Below are 22,348 nucleotides of genomic sequence, written 5' to 3' on the forward strand. Positions count from 1 at the left end.
AATTATGTTCATCAAAAGTGAAATATTAATCTTTCTTTGACTATAAAATCCATGCTCTCTACTGTATACATTGTTTTTGTTTTGCAGACGATGATTTCGCTAGTGACATCATCAATCTTCGTATGAAAACGGACGATTTTGAGCACATCAAAGTGATAGGCCGAGGAGCGTTCGGCAAGGTGCAACTAGTTCGACACAAATTCACCAGAAGGGTGTACGCCATGAAGAGATTAAGCAAAGCGGACCTGATTAAACGATCGGATTCGGCGTTTTTCTGGGAAGAGAGGTACATCATGGCTCACGCGAGGTCCGAGTGGATAGTCCAGCTCCATTTTGCGTTTCAGGTAAGTCTGAGAATAATTCGCGTCATAAAGATATTTATATCAGGGTTGATATCGACTATTTCCCTGAACTGTTATAGCTGCCACTTCCTTATGGCTACAATGCACAGCACTATCTTTGCTTGACTAATTATTGATCACTTGCAAAAGCTCATACGGTTTACTTAATTTGAACCGTTATCTGGCGATATAGTTGTCAAGAAGATGGACCATTTTAAGATTGTAATGTTTGTCGAGCCTCCCTTAGTGTCTCCCGGCAACTTCCTGATTTCGTTTGGAATATATTCGATTTAGAGGTCTGTATGTAAATCGTTGTTCCGTACGTAGCAAGGAGCACCTACAATATTTCTCAGTATTCGTTTGAGCAACGTATATTTTAAATTCTTTTATTTGTAAAATGATGGAGAATTTTATCTAAGACGGATTTTACAGGATGCTAAACATCTTTATATGGTGATGGACTACATGCCCGGTGGAGACATAGTCAATCTTATGTCAAATTACGACATCCCGGAAACCTGGGCCAAGTTCTACACCATGGAGGTTGTTCTCGCTCTGGATATTATCCATTCGATGGGATTCGTTCATCGGGATGTCAAACCTGACAATATGCTCTTGGACAAATACGGTCATTTGAAACTAGCCGATTTCGGAACGTGCATGAGGATGGACGAAGGCGGCTTGGTTAGGTCTAACAATGTCGTTGGTACGCCCGATTATATTTCACCGGAAGTGCTGCAGAGTCACGGGAAAGGTAAGGTCATAATCCTTTTCTCATGTGTTTTTAATAAATTTAATATTCTCTTCAGGTATTTACGGAAGGGAATGCGACTGGTGGTCTGTTGGTATCTTCGTCTACGAAATGCTGGTGGGGAAACCCCCTTTTACGCGGACAGTCTCTTAGGTACCTACAACAAAATTATGTACCACGAGAATAATTTATCCTTTCCTGACGAAGTGGAAATATCCAACGAAGCCAAATCCTTTATACAGGGTCTTCTCTGTGATAGAAATAAACGTTTAGGTAAGTACAATATCAGCTTTTCACTTCGTCCTCGAGTAACATGCGAACAAAATATTTGTGTGTGTAGGTAGGACAGTGTAGAAGAAATAAAACTACATCCCTTTTTTATAAACAACGAAAACTGGACATTTAGCAATTTACGTGATATGGCGCCGCCCGTGGTGCCGGAACTGACAGGTGATGACGACACCAGTAACTTCGAGGACTACGAAAAGACGAAACGCCAGAAGAAAACTTCCCGATACCAAACTCATTCGTAGGCAACCATCTACCCTTTATAGGTAAACGCTTTCGATTTCATGGTATTTATCTTCTTTCACGTCCACCTTTTCTGTCTTATAGGTTTTACGTACAACTCAGACTACCAACTCCTCACTTCCTCCGATTCCGTGGACAGCAAATCCAACAACATAATAATGGACGGCAGCCACGCCAGTAATCATGTCCACAAGCTAGAGTTGCTTCTAGAACAAGAAAAAATAAACGTAGAAACCTTAGAAGCGAAACACAGACAATTGTTGAATCAACTCGAGACGATTGCTCAAAGAGAGAGTGATATTAGAGAAGACGTGACGAAATACGAGAAAGATTTGACGATATTGCGGCATAATTATAAGGAATTGCAAAGGAAGGCGGAGTACGAGAGCGACCTGAGGAAGAACACCGAGAAGTACTTATCGGAACTGAAGAAACGGTATGAGGAGGAGCAGAACAAGAGGACTCGAGAAATGAACAATAACCAACAACATAATGACAAGATACAGTTTCTAGAAAAACAGGTAAGGATTCAGTCTAAATTTTTATTTAAATAACAGTAAACCATATTTTTTGAGTTTTTCTTCAAATTTTTATGAAAAACACCAAATTTTTTGTCTAAATATGGTTTGGCAGTGATTTGAATGTAATTACTTGAAATTTCTTCCCTCCAGTTCATTTTTCAAACAAAAGTAAACAAATTTTGTTAGCATTCTAGTGAATTATTATCAAAAGCACGAATTTTTTTGGTAAATATGATTGGATATTCATTTACTTGCAAGTTTTGCTCTTCATTTCGTTTTTCCAAATAACAGGAACAAATTGTGTTAATTTTCTAGTAAATTTTTGTCAAAAATATGTAAGAGCAACAGCTTTTCTTAGTTTTCTAGTGATTTTTATCAAAAATGTGAATTTTTTTCATTAAATACTTAGTTTAATATTCATTTGAAACACATATGTTATTCATTTGAAATTTCTTCTCGCTAGTTTGATTTTTAAATAAAGGAAACAACTTTTGTTAGTTTTTTAGTGAATATTTACCGAAAACGAGTAAGAAGATCCAATTTTGTTTTTTTTCCTAGTGATTTTTATCAAAAACACGTATGAACAACAAGTTTTGTTAGTTTTTTAGTGATTTTTATTAAAAATACGAAATTTTTTGTCCAAATATAATTGGTTATATCTTTCACTTGAAATTTCTTCTCTCTAATTCCTTTTCAAATAAAGGAAACACATTTTGTTAGTTTTCTTGTAAAGTTTTATCAAAAACATGTAAGAGCCGCAAGTTTTGTTAATTTTTCTAGCGATTTTTATCAAAAATACAAAATTTTTTTTTCTAAATATTGTTTGACATGTCATTCACTTGAAATGTGTTCCCTCTAGGTCGTTTTTTAAATAAAGAAAATAAATGCTGTTAGTTCTATAGTGAATACTTACCGAAAACGCGTAATAGCAACCAGTTTTGTTCGTTTTCTAGTGATTTTTACCAAAAACACGTATGAACAACATGTTTTGTTAATTTTTTAGCGATTTTTATCAAAAATACGAAAGTACTTCTCTAAATATAGTTTGACATGTCATTCACTTAAAATGTATTACTTCTAGTTTGTTTTTTAAATAAAGGAAACAAATTTTGTTAGTTTTCTAGTGAATTTTTATCAAAAAAATTTAAGAACAAAAATCTCTGTTAGTTTTCTGGTGATTTTTATCAAAAATAAGCGCAATTTTTTCTGTAAATATAGCTTGTTATGTCATTCACTTGAAATTTCTTCTTTTTCGTTCGTTTTTGCTGGAGATTTTTATCGAAAATACAAAATTTTTTGGTCTAAATGTAGTTTGACATGGCATTCACTTGAAATGTGTTCCCTCTAGTTCGTTTTTTAAATAAAGGAAACGAATTTTTTTAGTTTTCTAGTGAATATGTACTGAAAACGCGACAGAGCAATGAGTTTTGATAGTTTTCTAGTGATTTTTATAAAAAACAAGTATGAACAAGTTTTGTTAGTTTTTTTAGTGATTTTTATTAAAAGTACAAAAATTTTTTCCATAAGTATAGTATGACATGCCACTCACTTGAAATGTGTTCCCTCTAGTTCGTTTTTTAAACAAAGGAAACAAATTTTGTTAGTTTTCTAGTGAATTTTTATCAAAAACATTTAAGAGCAATAATCTCTGTTGATTTTCTAGCTATTTTTACCAAAAATACGCACTGTTTTCTCTAAATATAGCTTGTCGTGTCATTCACTTGAAATTTCTTCTCTTTCGTTCGTTTTTGCTAGCGATTTTTATCGAAAATACAAAATTTTTTGGTCTAAATGTAGTTTGACATGGCATTCACTTGAAATGTGTTCCCCCTAGTTCGTCTTTTAAATAAAGGAAACGAATTTTGTTAGTTTTCTAGTGAATTTTTATCAAAAATATTTAAAAGCAACAATCTCGTGTTAGTTTTCTGGTGATTTTTATCAAAAATACGCAATCTTTTCTGTAAATATAGCTTGTTGTGTCATTCACTTGAAATTTCTTCTCTTTCGTTCGTTTTTGCTAGCGATTTTTATCGAAAATACAAATTTTTTGGTCTAAATGTAGTTTGACATGGCATTCACTTAAAATGTGTTCCCCCTAGTTCGTTTTTTAAATAAAGGAAACTAATTTTGTTAGTTTTCTAGTGAATTTTTATCAAAAACATTTAAGAGCAACAATCTCGTGTTAGTTTTCTGGTGATTTTTATCAAAAATACGCAATCTTTTCTGTAAATATAGCTTGTTGTGTCATTCACTTGAAATTTCTTCACTTTCGTTCGTTTTTGCTAGCGATTTTTATCGAAAATACAAAATTTTTTGGTCTAAATGTAGTTTGACATGGCATTCACTTGAAATGTGTTCCCTCTAGTTCGTTTTTTAAATAAAGGAAACGAATTTTGTTAGTTTTCTAGTGAATATGTACTGAAAACGCGTAAGAGCAATGAGTTTTGATAGTTTTCTAGTGATTTTTATCAAAAACAAGTATGAACAAGTTTTGTTAATTTTTTTTAGTGATTTTTATTAAAAGTACAAAAATTTTTTCTATAAGTATAGTATGACATGCCACTCACTTGAAATGTGTTCCCTCTAGTTCGTTTTTTAAACAAAGAAAACAAATTTTGTTAGTTTTCTAGTGTATTTTTATCAAAAACATTTAAGAGCAATAATCTCTGTTGATTTTCTAGCTATTTTTAACAAAAATACGCACTGATTTCTCTAAATATAGCTTGTCGTGTCATTCACTTGAAATTTCTTCTCTCTACTTCGTTTTTGACTTCGATTTTTATCAAAAATACAAAAATTTTTTCTCTAAATATTTTTCATTTAAAATGTGTTTCGTTTAGTTCGTTTTTTAAATAAAGGAAACAAATTTTGTTAGTTTTCTAGTGAGTATTTACCGAAAACGCATAAAGGCAATCAGTTTTGTTCGTTTTCTAGTGATTTTTATGAAAAACACGTATGAACAACAAATTTTTTTTAGTGATTTTTATTAAAAATACGAAATTTTTTCTCTAAATATAATTTGATGTATCATTCACTTGAAATTTCTTACCTCTAGTTCATTTTTTAAACAAAGCAAACAAATTTTGTTAGTTTTCTAGTGAATATTTACCGAAAACGAGTAAGAGCAACCATTTTTGTTCGTTTTCTAGTGATTTTTATCAAAAACCCGTACGAACAAAAATTTTGTTAGGTTTTAGTGATTTTTATTAAAAATCCGAATTTTTTCTCTAATTTGACATGCCATTTTCTGAAATTTCTTCCCTCTACTTCCTTTTTTAAACAAAATTGGTTAGTTTTCTAGTGAATTTTTTCGTGTGAATTCTAGTGAATTTCAAAAACACAGAGAAACTTGAAGTTTCTTCTCTCGTGTTCGTATTTCGTCTAGTAACAATTTTATTTCGCTGTATTTCTTTCATCTTATTCTTAATTGTAAACATTTAAGTATATTTCGTGCTATATCTTGCCAATATTTAAGGTTTCGTCTTTTTTACGATACTCTTTAAGTTGTTTACACTCTTGTCACATCATTCCAAAGCCAAAACAATTAGCTTTAACAACAAATCCATTCTCTTCCATTCTAAAACAAAAAATACCTTGAAGTACCAACAGTAGTACTTGGTAAAAACACATTTTGTGTTATTTTTATTACAAACATTTTTTGCGTAAATTTCGTTGAATCAGTCATGTATATTTAAATGTCCCCATATTTCTTCTCCATACTTTATTTTTAGTCATATAGTGGTTTAACTTCTTCTTGTTTTTTTATAGTATTAATGTCTTTTTATATCAACAGGTGAACGAAATGCAAGAAAAGCTGAAAGGGGAAACCGAGAATTGCCAAAAGTTGCGGAAACAAGCCAACGAATTAACCATAGCCAAATCGAACTCGGAACACAAAGTGGCGGAATATCAAACCTTGCTACAATCGATTCAGACCCAACGGGACGGTCTTCAAGCTGAAGTCGCCTGTTTGCAAGATCAGTTGGCCGAAGAACGGAATTCGAGAAGTCAGGTGAGTACGATTTTGAACGTTTTCAGTAATACATTTATTTCAAATAAGCGTAATAAGCGAACGTTGCACCGTTCACAACGTCATATCTCCTAAAGAGCTTTTATTTTTCAAATAATTGAATTATTATTTTTTTTGAACAAGTTTCATATTCAGTCAATGTAATACAATTTTTTTTATTAAAATACAGTATTACCTTCTTTTTATAGCGCTTTTTTACTTCTAGTAAAATCCAGTTACCTTCACAGGACATAGTACACACTATCTTTACATAGTAGCTGTCATTTTTTAATATGTTTCTTCAGAATTTATTTTGTTTTTGTTCCCTCTGTTCTTAAGATGCTCCAAAAAGTAAATAATCTATTTCACGTCCATCTCTTATTATTATTTTTCAGTTTTCAGACCACCAAATGGTATTAGAAAACAAGCTTCACTCCGTGAACTCAGAAATGGAGAGATTACGGCAAAAAGAACTGAAAACTTCGACCGACAACTCGCAGCTCACGGAAAAAGTGTCGTTCTTGGAGAAGGAGTGCGCAGGATTGGATTTGGAATTGAACGCGCTTAAAAGCAGGTACCAACAGGAAGTGAAAGCTCACGAAGAGACTGAGAGAAGTAGAGTTTTAAATAAGGAGGAAGCCAACCTAGAAGTCGTCAAAGGTAAAGTACTGAAACAATGTTCTAATGCTAAAACTATATTGAAATCGTAGGTTTTATGTTTTCCAGTGTTTCTTCTATTATACAGTGGGTCTAATTATTAGAGCCACCCTATAAAATTTTACTTTTTGTTTAATAATGGTATGTAATTGAGCTATAAACCATATGTTAGTTCTTATTTCTATTTTACTGTGAGTTTAACGTAATAAAGTTTACAAATATTAAAAAGAAACGAGCAATACATGAACATTTAAAATTATGCCTTAAGCCTAGTACTTGGTAGTGTCACTTTTTGCAGAAATGATTGCCTGGCACCTTCTTGGCATACTTTCTATGCATTTCTGGCAATTTTGTTAAATTGTTCCACACCTGTGCCATACTGCTATTAAGCGCTCGATCAGTTGACGCTTTGTGGTTATAATTTCATTAGAAATTTCTTTCTTCATGAGCTTTCAAAGATTTTCTATTGGATTCAGATCTGGTGAATTGCCAGGCCAGTCGAGCGCTCTTATCTGGTTGTCAGCAAGGAATTTTGTAACAGTTTTTGCCTTGTGACAAGACGCCGAGTCATGATAAACGTGAAACTCTCATTCGGGAACCACTCCTGGACCTGGTGAAGCATTTTTGTTTGATGCTTACAATACAACTCGCTTTTTATTTTTTCCCTAGGTCTTTTCCTCACAAATTCAGCTCTATCCATGAGGATCTGCACGGTAGATTTGTCCGAAAAACAAACCTGGAATATGGTTATTATTTTAGAATCGCGTACAAATTGATAACTGTAAACTACATAAAAGAAAAACAACGTTAAATAACGTTATTTACCTGATTCCAATCATAAATGGTCCAATCTTTATGATAAACAAGGCCATTGAAGCCTTTTTTTCTTCATGTCTGGTGTGAGTAGCGACATAACCCCATATTCTTTATTCGCCAACGAGCTATCATTGATGGAATACTGATGCCAGACTCTTGCATCATTTTCGTTACAACCTTCAAAATTTTCAACCTTTTTCAATCAAAGGATTGTGTTCATCCTCCGTAGTACTTCTTCATTGGTGACTTTGTCTATCCATGGTATCTTCAGGATCCTTCTGTATAACCATAGCTCAAAAGCCTGAAGTTTTGTAGGAGTTTCCGCCTTCAATGTCCACGTTTCTACTCCGTACAGAAGCACTGAGTACACGTAACATTTAAGGAGCCTTATTTTTATTTCTATGCTGAGGTCATGGTTCTTGAACACAGAGCTCATAGTCAAGATTGCACTTTTTGCCTTTCCGACGCCACCTTTAATCTCTTGGGTATTGTCCCACGACTCATTGATTATAGTTCTCAAGTAGTTGTACTGTGAGACACGTTCAATTCTCATTTGGTTCATATACAGATTTGCTCCAGCTATGTTTTCCTTGCTGATGACCATTAGCTTGGTTTTGCTGGTGTTTACATCCAGTCCATATGTTCTACTTGTTTCCGTTATTTTGATCATTAAGTTTTGCAGCCCTTCTATGGTATTGTTTGTTGTTATATCTGTTTGCCAAGACAATATCTCGAATTTTTCTTTCATCTTGTAGTCTTGTAATTTTTTTTCGACCACATTTTTGTTTGCGCCTTGGGGTCAAATCCAAATTTTCTTTATACGGTCCACAGTTGCCTTTGAAACTTTATAAATTGATGCTATTGTTCTGTTAGAGTGATTAGTGTTTAAGGCTGTTTTAGCAGTTCAAGCACACTGCGATTTGAAATGGGCGTATCACTTACTTTTCTACACTGCTTACGCGAGACCATTTTTACTCAGTGCCGCCGGCCGACGGGTAGTTTAATGACAACAAATACATTATTCGCCATTCAAATTAGTTTTAACACGAACTAACTGACCGTACGTAATGAGATTTGACGCAACGAAGGCGATAACGATGAAACTAAGCGCTAATGATGATTAACACGTTTTACTATTAGATTTCAGTATTTTTTATCAATTTTCTTTAAAGTTGGAACACGCTTTTCTCGATTATTACTGGACACAGAAAGGTGAAACAAAAATCAACGATTACAGAAAAAAAACTCTTTCGAGTGATGGGCGTAAAAAGTTTGGTTATAATAGAACGTTAAACAGTATATTCCAATTTTTCAACAGAAGTTTCAAAAAAATAAAAAAAAAGTAAAACCATCAGTTTAAAGGCAACATAATTTCGAATAACGTGTCCAAATTTCGAGACATTTTGTCGGTAAATAACAGAGAAAACACTGTCCCTAGGTTTTGGTGCACCGATAAAACAGCCTTAATAATAAAGTTGTCTTTCGCTTTTCCTAGGATGGTTTGGTACCACTGGTGTAACGAACATGCAATGTTTGCTAAATTCACAAAAAATGGTATACGACTGTCAGGATATTACTAGAGAGCAATGAAAACTATTTATTACAACTCTAAACACTAAGAATACAAAATAATATGCACACAAGTTGCAAGCTAGGCTGGACAGTACTGACAAACAATGGCGTCTGAGTCATGTATTGCCACGCCCGCTGTGTTGCCACTGTTGCCAGACTATTTATTGTACTTTTATAAAGTGTTACAAGATAATCAAATGGAAACAAACGCATTAATATATTATACAGCTCAATTATATGTCCATGTTGTAAAAAAAATTGAATTTCACTCGGTGGCTCCAATAATTTGATCATCCACTGTAATAGACGAAAAATAAATCTAAAATAATCGTTTCATCTTGATAGCTGAAATAACAAGTGATGAAAAAAGCTCGCCAGTATATAAACCTAATAAAAATAGTAATATTGTGATCTTCGACGTGTTTCACTTTATTTATGACAAAAAGGTTCTTGTTCTTGTCAAATATATCAATAGGTGTGTGAATTTACTGTTTTTAAATCAGTGTTTACTTACTAATGTACTATTTCTCATTATTAGCTCCTCTCAACTCTACAATAATAAGTTTTTGTATTTAAGATCCATTTTTATATATTTTATACATCTTTCGGCGTTTACTTTTATTAATTTTTGAGTTGCCAACAGATTTTTATGTTACAACTCAACTCAACGAAATGACCAAAAAACCGCCTTTTATACTGTAGTTCAGTAGATGTTTTAAAGGGATTCTATCCAGCATAGGGAAATCAATGTGTTAGAGCGAGATTTATCTTCGTTACATGTATAAGAGTGAGAACGTTATATTCATGTTGACGTCATATTACGTCGAAGGAATCTACATTACCGGCTGCCGTAGTTTAACTGTTATCCGATAGTCGTCACTAGTCATCCGCCATTTTTGAATCCACATTAATTTACAAATTGTTTTTGTAGTCCTGCTATATTCCACCAGTTACCGCCAATAATTCGCCATTTTTAAAATCCAAACATTATTATAAAATAAAAAAAACATCCTGATGTGTGGAACTCAAACCCACGATCTGTCGGTTCGAGCGCCAAGGTCTATTCCAACGTACAGCTGGTTCCTAAAAAAACTGATACGACTCTTAAAACGTATTTTGTAGAAAATTGAGCAGTGTATTTTGAAGGATAAATACGTATTATTTACATACTGTCACTATCACTGCCAAATCTTAAAATTTGTCAGATAACTTATTCTGTTCAACCTCAAAAAATGGCTCCACATTCTAGCAAAGAACTAAAAGCAAGAATTGTAACGAAATTAGAAGATGGTTGGTCACTATCTGCCGTAGGGAACCATTTTATCTTAGCAGAACCACAGTTTTTAATATTAATAAAGCATGGAGAGAACAAGAAACTCTCGAAGGAAAGCAAGGTTCTGGAAGACCAAAAATATCTACCGCTTTTGGAGAGATTAGAAGAGAATCCTTTTGAAGATGCGAAAATGTAAGAATTATGTCACAGTTTCCGGGAAGAAAGACAACAATTTGGTGCAGAGTTAAAAGCATCGGTTCTTAGGTAGCGAACTGCAGCAAAAAAACAAGCTCTTACACCACAACAGAAGCAATCAAGACTTATATTTGCTTTAAATCATCAGCTACAATAAGAAAGTTACAATATCTCGGCCACGTTATGAGAGGGGATAAATATGTGTTGCTACAAACCATAATGCAGGGAAAAATACAGGGAAAACGAAAGATTGGAAGAAGACGCATCTCCTGGCTCAACAATCTGAGAAAGTGGTATAATTGCAGTTCCGTCGACTTGTCCAGAGCTGCAATCTCAAAAGTAAAAATCTTATGTTGCAAAAGAAACTGCAGAAATCCTGCCTTAGAAAGTAACGCTGAATGAAATGGAGGAAGAGGAAAGAATATTTTCTTCTGGATATGTGATGAAACATCCTACCGAATCATGAAATAGTCGATCCTGAAGTATCTAATAGTATTTTCAGCTTGTATTATATCAGTTTGCATCAGGATCCATCTAATCGTTGGTTGATGCCGTATCGCTTGCTTAGGCGGGGAAAATCCGGCGACAAATTGCGTTGTGGTTTCAGAACTACCCAAATTAGTCCCTTAATTTGCCATCGCCTCTTAAGTTAATACATTTGGGGAGTATTTAAAAATATTTATTTATCGATTATTTTTTTATAAAACAGATTTTTTTCTTTCATGCAGAACTGATGGACAGAATTATCAACGGTAAAATCTTTTTGTAAATTCACAATTTAACATACAAAAAGTAGTCAGTGATAATATGCCTTCAGTATAAAATTTCTAAACCTTGAAATATTTTTATGGCTAACTCGAATCAATAACCTAGTAAACTTTACAATACTACCATACGTACTCACTTTAAGTAACTGCCAGTCCACAGAGCTACTGCACCAACTGTCTTGCACTTTTCTAGATACATCTGTATTTAAAATCTCGGGGTTAACATTTCTTAACAGCCTCTCCACTGTCTCCTTTTGTATATTTATAGTACTTTAAAATATATGTTCTATTCATTGTTTTAATCGAACATTTTCCCCTTTGTCATTTTTTGCCATGTGCACTCTTAAACAACTGAAAATTACTTTTTATTACTTTAAAGCGTTTTTACACATACTTTATAACAATTATATACTTCCCTTACATTCTTGCTACTGCGCAACTCTGTACAGTTATGCCAACATAAGTTAAAATGAAAATAAAATTACTAGAGAAAAACCGCGTGTATTTAAATTCGTTCTCTTACTTTAACACAAATAATTACCGTCAAAGATGTTTCAGCCCTACAAACCAAACTAAACGAAGAAAAATCCGCTCGTCAAAAAGCGGATTTAAATTCGCAAGAAAAGGAGCGGCAGATATCGATGTTGTCCGTCGACTATCGACAAATCCAGCAACGACTGCAAAAATTGGAGGGAGAATATAGACAGGAAGTGGAAAAGACGAAGGCGTTGCACAGTCAGATCGAGCAGGAACAACAGAAGAAGACGATTATGCAATCGGAAATGGGTAATCTGCATGCCGAACTCGCCAAGCTCAAAGTCAAGGAATCTCAGCTGTTACACGAACTTAGTCATTTACAGGTAAAATTTCGTCATACTGTATTATACACGTTTATTTTTACTGTTTTCTTGTTCTGGATTCATTTTTATTTCTTTTTTCTTGGATATAAAATTCTTTTAAGTTATCTAAAAGTTTGATATTTTGACAGGGATTAACGTTTTGCAGTGCTGAAAGTAAAATGACAATTAATTCGATAACGACGTTTGATGATGGCATTTGACAATGACATTTGACAACGAAAATGTCATATTTGACGATAACATTTGACAATTACATCTGACAATGACATTTGGAAATGAAATTAATATGACATTAAAATTGTGATACAGGATTGATAAAATCCTAGACCCTTCTATATTAAGTTTACCATGTAGTTGCATATATAATTTTTGGAAGCCTTTAATTATCTTTTTCTTCTCACTTTTTTGGTCTTATTTTCGTGTCCCACTTTAACAATTTCCTTGTTCTTCTGATCCCATTATTGCCTTATCTCTTTCTCATTTTTTATCGACTTGTTTTCTTTCATTCTTCATTTTTCCTCTTATAATGCCTTGCTTTTTTCTCTTCTCTTTTGGTGTATCATATCAGGATACATCATTTAGACTGGCATTGAACTTTTGCAGCACTGAAAGTATTATTTGACAATTAATCCGATAGTGACATTTGATAATGACACTTGGCAATGACATTTGACAACGAAAATGTCATTTGACGATAACATTTGACAATGCAACGACATTTGATCATGGAATAAATATAATTTTGAAATTTTCACCCCTGTTTTCGTGTTTTGTTTTACCAATTTCCGTTTTCTTCTGTTTCTATTATTATCTCGTCTCTTTCTCATTTTTTGTCTACTTTTTTCTTTCATTCTTAATTTACCTCTTATAATTCCATACTTTTTACTCTTCTGTTTTACTCTATAATATCAAGATAGATAAAATTAATTTTAACAGCCTCCTTAGTTAAGTTTCTTATCCATTTTTCCATCTTATTATTATTGAACTAACCGTTTCAATAATTCTTTGTATAGGATTTCAAGAAAGCCTTAGAAGAGGAAATAATGAGGCTGAAAAGTAGCTGGCAACGAGACCAACTTCAAATGAAAGAACTTCAAGAAAATCTAGAAACCGAACAGTATTTCACGACTCTATACAAGACCCAAACCATAGAATTGAAGGAAGAAGTCGACGAGAAGAATAGGATTAATAAGGAATTCGAGGAAGAGAGGGCTTCGTTGAAGCACCAGTGTCAATTGGCGTTGGCTAGGTAGGTAAACTATTTTATATATGTAATAATGTTGTGTTTCTTCAATCAGTAAAGTTTCATTAGTAATACTCAATTGCGTTTCTCTTCAAAAAGAACAACTTTATTATTAGTTGTACAATATTAAATTAAAGTTACATTACCTGCAAAAGGAAACAATATTTGAAGCTTTTAACTAATATTTTCCGTCGACCGTCCATTTATGATCAATTTTAACACTCTCAAAATCATTGATTAATGACCGCTATTAATGAATGATTTTCTATTAATGAACGATTTCATTATATGCGATACAACATATATTGCTTGCATAAATTAATTAAACTTATTAATGTGATCAAAAACTATATTTCTTTAAGACCGGTATACACACCACATAAACGATTTTTCATTTTTTATAAAAATAACAAATGTTCCACACAGCCAGTTGGCATAAATACGTTTTCCAAAATTCCTTCCGTTTCAATACTGTGTGACAGTGGTGCAGACTTTTCAGCTGTTAAAAGACTAGGTGGCTGGAAATCGACTGCTGTAGCAGAAGGTTATATAGATAATTCTATGCAGAATAAACTTGAGTCGGCTGAAAAACTCTTGGGACAAAATACCACTAAACCTTGTCAAAATACTTCCTTCAGCACCACCGCTTCTTCTTCTATCGCAGAATTTACAGAGGTCCAAGAAGACTTAAATATAAATTTGTCAAAATGCTATACAGCAGATAATCATTTATCAATACCTTCCTTTAATTTCAGTAATTGTACTATTTCGAATATTAATGTTTACAATAATAAAACTACCACTAAGGAAAATTAAACTTTGAATAAAGTTAATAAAAGCTCAAAAAATTGTTGTTTATCGTTAAGTAAATAAAAATTTAAACTGAGATATCTTTATTTCTGTAAAGTACGGTCGACGGAAAAGTTTTGTAACAAACTCGTGAATTAAAATGGCGATTAACAATCTCGAACATTAACGCGCTCGCTCCGCTCACGCGTTAAAATATCTCAATTGTTAATCGCCCTTATTAATACACTTGTTGGTTAAATAACTATAAAATGACGTCTCTTATGGCAGTAATAAAAATTAATAATGACAAGACTCAATGTCACCATCAAAAGCTAAATAAGACTTTTGGCAGTGGCTTAACAAACTATTAAAACCTAAATTAGATAAATTAAAGAAAAGCAAAAAGAGTGTTTTGTTTTTCTTTACATATACATATAAAATAACACTGAAAAAATACTTTTTATATTTTTAGGGCCGATTCAGAAGCTTTGGCGAGATCCATAGCCGAAGAAACCGTAGCCGATTTAGAAAAAGAGAAGACGATGAAAGAACTAGAACTGAAAGATCTCATGGCGAAGCAGAGAAGCGAAATGAATAATAAAGAAGTTGTGATAAATAATTTTAAAGAAAAAGAATTAGAGTATAAGAGAATAAACGAACAGCTGCAAAGAGAACAGGACGAAATGAATAGGCAGTATAAACAATTACAAGACGAATTTAATAGAAAGACTAATAATACCGAAGAATACGAGAAGTTGGTAAGTCTAATGTTTTTTTTTTCTTTGATATAATTGCTAATATAAACAATCTTGCTCTCGTTAATTTAATTTTTTTTTTCGACACGTTTTTATTAACGTTCTTGTGTTCTCGTGGAGCTTTGTAATTTTAAACCAACTTCCCAATGAGTTAGATACTTAAAATTTTATTTCAATGCAATAAATTTTCTTCTTTTAATCCTATGTAACTTTTGGTGTAGGACGTATTGAAAATAGCATGCTAAAATATGGTATCAGTAAATACAATGAAATTAAAATTAAATAGCATTGTATAAAACTAGTGTAAAAACTTACAACATGAGGTTAATCCATTAAATTTTCAAATTTACAAAACATTAAAACTTAACTTATTAAAATTATCTAGTTATGTAAGTACAATATTTTTATTTTATTTAATTTTGTACAAATTCATTATGACATTGATTATGTTGATGTTTGATTTATGTCAGAAAGACACTCGTTTCTGTTTATTATATTTTTTGTTGTTGATAACTAGCTCTTGATTGTTATTATGGTTACGTACAAAGTGGCGCCAAATATGAATATTTAAATTTTTTGAAATTATAGTATTTATAGTCAGAAAATTAATATTATAAAATTATAGTATTAATTTTCGTAAGACAGAATGTAATTATAGATATTGCTTAGTTTATCAATATCAGTTTTTTTATTAACGCATTGATATTTATTTATGCATACCATTTCTAAGAATTCTCTTTTATTTAATTGGTTTTCACGTCTTAATATATTAGTTTCATTGAAATTAAATGAATGATTTTTATTAATTGCAATCATGCAATCTCAATTTACTTTCACATCACTACCTTACATACCAACATTAACACCCAAACTAACTAAAGTCTTTGCTAACTATTCTGATATTAAAATTGCAACTAAAAATGTTAAAACATTAGCATCATTGTATACAAAAACTAAATCACCTATTAGCATTATGGAAAGCTCAAATGTAGTTTATATAATACCATGCGAAAATTGTGATAAGTCATACATCGGACACACATCTAGAAATCTAATAGGCAGACTAACATCACATAAAAGTGACCTTAGAAATAATAAAAATACGTGTGCATTAATAGATCATGCAATTAATAAAAATCATTCATTTAATTTCAATGAAACTAATATATTAAGACGTGAAAACCAATTAAATAAAAGAGAGATACATTTTAAATCAAATAGGTCACATAATTATTGCAAAAGAGCTACCATCTGTTTACATTCTTACATTTAAATTCTCACGTGACATTTTTGAAATAAAACGCACTAATTTTGTTTTAAAAAGAACAGATTTTATTAAATAGGTAAAAATATAAAACAAGAGGTATTCACTTTAAAATTCAAAATAATAAAGTACAAATAGTGTCAACACTGCAACTGTCGGTTGAGTTTACCGAAAGTACAAGCTGATTATAGCCGCAAATGTCAAACATGGAACAAAAAATATCGGTATAGCAGTGTTGGCATGTTTTTATAATGTAGATGCTGTATGCTTCAAATATAAAAAGATAAAGCTTTAGAAAAGTACATTTTGTTTATATTATGTTATGAATTCTGCAATTTTTGATTTATATAAAACAACAGTAAGTAAATATTTGTTTCTTTGTAGATTAATTGCAGTTAATTATTAGAAATTTTTTTTAGCAATTACCCTTTGATAGATTAGGGTATAGATTTGACGGTCGTCAAATTAGCAGTTGCCAGATTACAACAGATGTTTGCAATTTATCTCGAAAGAGACAAATATTTACTCGTTATTGCTTCATATAAATTAAAAATTACAGAATTCATAAAATAGTATAATCAAAATGTACTTTTTAAAAGCTTTATCTCTTTATATTTGAAGCATACAACATATGCATTATAAAAACATGCCAACACTGCCAAACGGAAATATTTTTGACATTTGCGGCTATATTCAGCTTGTACTTTCGGTAAACTCAACCCAACTGTCAAACCGCCAACTCAACCCACTTTGTGTTCCGAACAAATGTTCTTCATAAAAACGCTTTATAATGCATTTATACAAATTAAATGAAACATATTGTGCATTTCTTTAAGTTAACATTAATAGAAATCTTTAAATATTATTTCTACGCGTATATAATAAAATATGTCTAGGGGATGTAATGCCAGTGTACTCGGCAAAGTGATTCAAAAAAAGAACACACCTACCGCCTAAATATTTCGTGTTGGTATCATGTGACCTCACGGGCTATGACGCGGATGACGTGCAACGGTAAGTAAATTAGATGAAGTATACATAAGAAAAATACATGGCATAACTCATTAAATGTTATCAATTCGTGAAAAAACTCACTTACCTTTTGTATATGGTGTATGGTAGAAGGACGAAAGGCACCTTATAACATCGACGACGACGTCGTGATGCAGAATGGCTCGGGGGTACCACGCGAGAAGAAATCATCGTGAACGCGAAACTCGAGCTCTAACCAACTCGAATACTTGTTAGTTACCGATCACCACGGTTTGTCTGTGTATGCAGGGATAAAAATCCGTATCTAAAAATCCTCAGGGGTGGTCTCACTCTAGGAAAGTTAAAGGAAGCGTATACTAATATATTAGGGTTTTTAAAACGGTTGCCTTCAGTTGCGTGTACAATTTCGCAGAAATTTGATATTTTAAAAGCTTTTGGGCTTTCATGGTTAAAACTTATATACATACATTAATATATGTTAGCTAGTTTGAATGTGAGAATTTAACCCATTCATGCCCAGAACTATTTATTTTATTTTCTGACAAATTTATACTCAAAAGTCACAAAATTAACAAAAATATATGTTTAAAAAATTAAAAACTTCAATATTTTTGATAACTGGCTGTTGCGAAAATGCAACACTGGTCAGTTAGGATGTAAAAAAAATTTAAAATACGTTTTTTGGAATGTTTTATTAAATCATATATAAATGAAATTTAATAAAACATTTTTCATGTAAATTAGACGAAAACTAGCAATGAAAAGGACTTTACGAATAGGAACGTGAAATATTGAAGTGACAGTGACAAAAAAAACGAAGTTTTGCTATTTAATTTTGCTCGGTTTTTAAAATTTTGATATTTTCGAAATCAAATTTATGCTTCTTCTCATTTTCATGTTTTGTGATCGCAGTGATGTTGTTTTTGTCAAATTTGGGAGAACGAATTCTGGATTAAAGCAGTTGACTGGTTTGTCCTTACATTCAATATATTTTTTATTGGTTGTTGAGTGACAAACGACGCATCAGGTTCGTTTTTCTTGGGTAGAAATAAGATGGCCGATGTTATCGAATCGAACAGCTTGTGTAATGTGGTTTATGGAAGATTGAGATGGACCATGTCTTCTTGGAGGAGTTCCGAACATCGTCAACAAGGCTGTGGCTATATTTCGACGAAACTGCAGCAAATCTTTTCGAGTTGTTCAGGGATAATGTGTCATTCTACGGTAAATTAACCAAGCATTTTGTATGGAGATTTTGTATCAAGACCCCTCTCAATTGCTCTCATATTTTCGTTATAAGCCCGAATAAAATGTGGTTGTTACATATTGGATTTTCCCTTGGCTCCTTGATAAATATTGAAATCTATGAGGTAACCAGATTTCTGATTCCAACACCACGATTTATACCCAAAGCGTATGGGCTTGCTTTTTATATGTTGTTTCATACCATGACGCCCTTAGTACGGTATCATAGTCTCATCCACGCTAGATTCGGTTTCTCAGAAGTACATGCGTCTTCTTGGATTCGTGTTATACCCACTAACTAGTAAAATCTCTATAAAGGCTTTTAACTCGTCTACTTCAAATTCTAAAGTAGTACCTTTTTGATGAGCATAACGAACTGTCTCCTTTACAATATTTGTTAAAAGCTCTTCATTGAAAAAAAAAATAAAGATATGTAAAGGAGTGAGTCGTAGTGAATAAAATGAAGGAGTGTATGTGTTCCATTGAGTTTTTTTATGTCCAATATCCAAATAAAGGGAATTTTCATCTGGTAAATCTCCCTGAATCCATTTCCGCGGTAGGAGAGTTTCACATTTTGCACGAATCTCAGTAGATGCTACTTGAATATCTTGAATTTCTTCATTTTGTGTCTCTATTTCTGTTGCCATCTCAATCACTTCCCTATCTTCTTCCTGAACTTGTGTCACACTTTGAAGATCTGCCTCTTTTTCATACAGATTTATATTTTCTTCGTCGATCCTTCTTTCTTCTTCTTGACGAATTAAAGCTTGATTTAGTGGGGTCAGGATGTGCTAGGAAAACATCTGCACTGGAAGCCGACTCCAAAAGGTTTGATTCTTCTTCCAGCGTGGACATAATTTTATGTGCTATTGATTCGTAAAAAAATTTTTTAGGACGACTATTATTACTAGTACGACCGAAACTTGGTCGAGCCAAGTTTATTTGACATCTTATTTCCACCTTTTAAAACAAAAATGATTTTATGTATGATAATTGGCCAGTTGTACCAATTAGCACAGATAAAATAATAGCACTTCCTTGATAGATATATCTTATTCAATGATTTAACAATACCTTTCTACCAAAAACCAAATTTTTATCCTGTTAATTTATACACAAACGACTTTCTACTAACTAAAAATATGTGTTCACAGAAGTCAAAATTAACCTACAACTTTCAATATGACATCTGTTAATAGAAACCTAAGTTTTGCTACCAATTCCCATTAAAACATACATACGAAACTATTGTGAAATAAATCTGAACTTACTGACTGCCCGAATAAGTCATGTCATTTTCCAAAAGATGGCGCCATAGTGGGCTATGTCAACTGTTGCAAAAAGGCAACGATGGGCATTAATGGGTTAAAAGATAATGAAGAAATACAACGAGAATAAGTTATTAAAATGTATAACTAAAGTCAAATTATAATAAGATAATATATTACAAGTAATTAAAAGATATATAACTAAATAAGATCATATTTTTAATGAAATACTAAAAGGCATCAAAATCAAAATATGTAAATACATACTAAATACTTTCATAAATAGTAAATTTTGCAAGGTTTTTTATCTTGTTTAGTTCGCTGTAGTTTTATGTTGTCCATGATTTCTTCCTACATATATTTTCTGAGAATGACACTATTTTTATCGCAGGTCGCAAAATTGAATACCGAAAGCCTTCTCAAGCAACAAGCTGTCAACAAATTACACGAAATAATGAACAGGAAAGATATCAGAGAATCCGGTAAAGGAAAGTCCAAAGTGTCCAATGCGGACTTGAGGAGGAAGGAGAAGGATTTGAAGAAATTGCAACAAGAACTAAGTTTAGAAAAGGACAAGTATAATCAGATGATAAGCAACTACCAGAAGAATATACAAGATTTGAGTGTAAGTATGAATCGAATTATTGGTCTAACAGACCACCCACATAAGGTAATGGATAAGAGTGGTGTAACAGACCACCTTAATGTACTCATTGTTTATTTCAGAATTATTTTTACTTGTTCGTATTTCAGGCACAACTAAGCGAGGAGTTAGCCGGTAAGCAACGCCTTCAAATGGAATTGGATAGTAAAGACGCCGATTTGGAGCAGCTCCAAATCAAATTGTATTCTATGAACAGCGAAACGGCGTCTCTAAGTTCGGCCGACAACGAAGGGGATGAAATAGACGCGGTGTTCGAGGGATGGTTGTCGATACCTTCGAAACAAAATATCAAACGACACGGTTGGAAAAAACAGTACGTCGTCGTGTCTAGTCGGAAAATTATCTTTTATAATTCGGATAATGATAAACAGAATTCTGATCCGGTTATAGTTCTTGATTTATGGTAAGTTCCTTATCAGGTTTTTATTTTTACCATATATTTCTTGTACCACAAGTATTGCGGGAATTACTGGCGTATGTTTTCACCTTATTCTATAAAGGACATGACTTACCGCCGGAGTGGACAAAAGCACATATTAACAACATCTACAAAAAGGAGATAGAAAGAATTGTTCAAACTACAGTGGGCTAAGTGTCATAAATTCACTCTCAAGACTATGGAAAAATTATAAAAAGTAAAATTGAAAAAGAGATAGCAAATGTAGAAGAACAACATGGCTTTCGTGCAGACAAATCCTGTATAGACAGCATATTTGCTCTAAAGCAGGTTATTAAGAAAATATTAGCTCACAATCGACTCATGTAGTCTTTATAGATCTGACAAAGGCATACGATAGTGTACCACTTTCAATGCTCTGGGTAGCAATGGAAAAACAAGCAATTAAATATAAAAGCAGTACAACTTTAAAACTGAAAACAAATTAACTAAAAAAATTCCTATTAGTAAGGGTCTCAAGCAAGGCTGCTGCATAGCACCTACACTCTTCAAAATATTTCTGAATGAGGCGGTCTCAGTGTGGAGAAGAAAATGCTGCCAGATGGGCATTCCAATTGAAGACGAGAGATTGTACACGATACACTTCGCTGATGACCAAGCCATTCTAGCTGAAGACGAGAGTGATACAGACTATTTATGCCTGAAAATAGATGGCCAAAAAAAAATAGAAAATAGAAGAATACAAATTTGAAAAAATATATAGGGTGTCCCATTTAAAAAATTGTATGTTTGCAATGCCACGTAGTTATTAATCACCCTGTAGAATTTCACATATTTTCCAAGTATGGCGAATATCATTGCCTACATTTTTTTGGATATCTTGTACCACAATGGAATTATCGTCAGATGTCGCACTAAAAACTCACCCTGTATATTGTGCCTCTTTTTTATTATTATTCCTTTTACTAGCCTCATTCACAGTCATTTTTCATTCCGTCTTATGCCCATTTATATTTTGTTCCTCTTTTTTATTTGCTCATATTCCTTTTTCTACATGTACCTTTTAAATGCCTCCACATTTGTCATGTCCTCGTTTTCTGTTTTTTTCTCTTTCGCCATATTTTCCTTTTTTTCTGGTTATATATTTTTAAACTTCCGTTTTACTCCGATTCTCTTCTTGTTTTTTATTTTTTCTTCCTTGGATCTCTTTTTTGATTCTTTCTTAGCCTTTTCTTTATCATAGCTTCCTTATCTTTTGATCCCCTTTTTTACACTTTGATATGGTCCATTTACCATTTCTTCCATTTGTTTTTCCGATTAAGTAATTTCCACCTTTTCTGCTTCTATGCCCCTTTTTTTCTTTTTATTTTTACTTTTTTATATTATCTCTTTTGATTCGTTTCGATTCTATTGTTTTTCTTTTTCTATTCCTGCCAT

At 32.5% G+C, this 22,348-nt stretch overlaps 2 protein-coding genes across 2 annotated transcripts in view; both read left to right on the top strand.

Annotated features, from left to right (window-relative positions):
- Window positions 1-22,348, top strand: part of Schip1 (Schwannomin interacting protein 1) — an 879,380-nt gene that overhangs the window by 854,596 nt on the left and 2,436 nt on the right. The window lies entirely within an intron of this gene.
- Window positions 1-22,348, top strand: part of LOC140443049 (rho-associated protein kinase 1-like) — a 63,080-nt gene that overhangs the window by 14,324 nt on the left and 26,408 nt on the right. Inside the window, 14 exon segments of the mRNA XM_072534094.1 lie at window positions 88-344; window positions 774-1,095; window positions 1,151-1,213; window positions 1,216-1,369; window positions 1,433-1,572; window positions 1,575-1,646; window positions 1,708-2,144; window positions 5,938-6,156; window positions 6,549-6,813; window positions 11,992-12,293; window positions 13,307-13,542; window positions 14,798-15,083; window positions 20,242-20,475; window positions 20,604-20,917. Coding sequence (XP_072390195.1) covers window positions 88-344; window positions 774-1,095; window positions 1,151-1,213; window positions 1,216-1,369; window positions 1,433-1,572; window positions 1,575-1,646; window positions 1,708-2,144; window positions 5,938-6,156; window positions 6,549-6,813; window positions 11,992-12,293; window positions 13,307-13,542; window positions 14,798-15,083; window positions 20,242-20,475; window positions 20,604-20,917 — 3,301 coding nt within the window.

Source organism: Diabrotica undecimpunctata, chromosome 6, assembly GCF_040954645.1.
Source record: "Diabrotica undecimpunctata isolate CICGRU chromosome 6, icDiaUnde3, whole genome shotgun sequence".
Taxonomy (NCBI): Eukaryota; Metazoa; Arthropoda; class Insecta; order Coleoptera; family Chrysomelidae; genus Diabrotica; species Diabrotica undecimpunctata.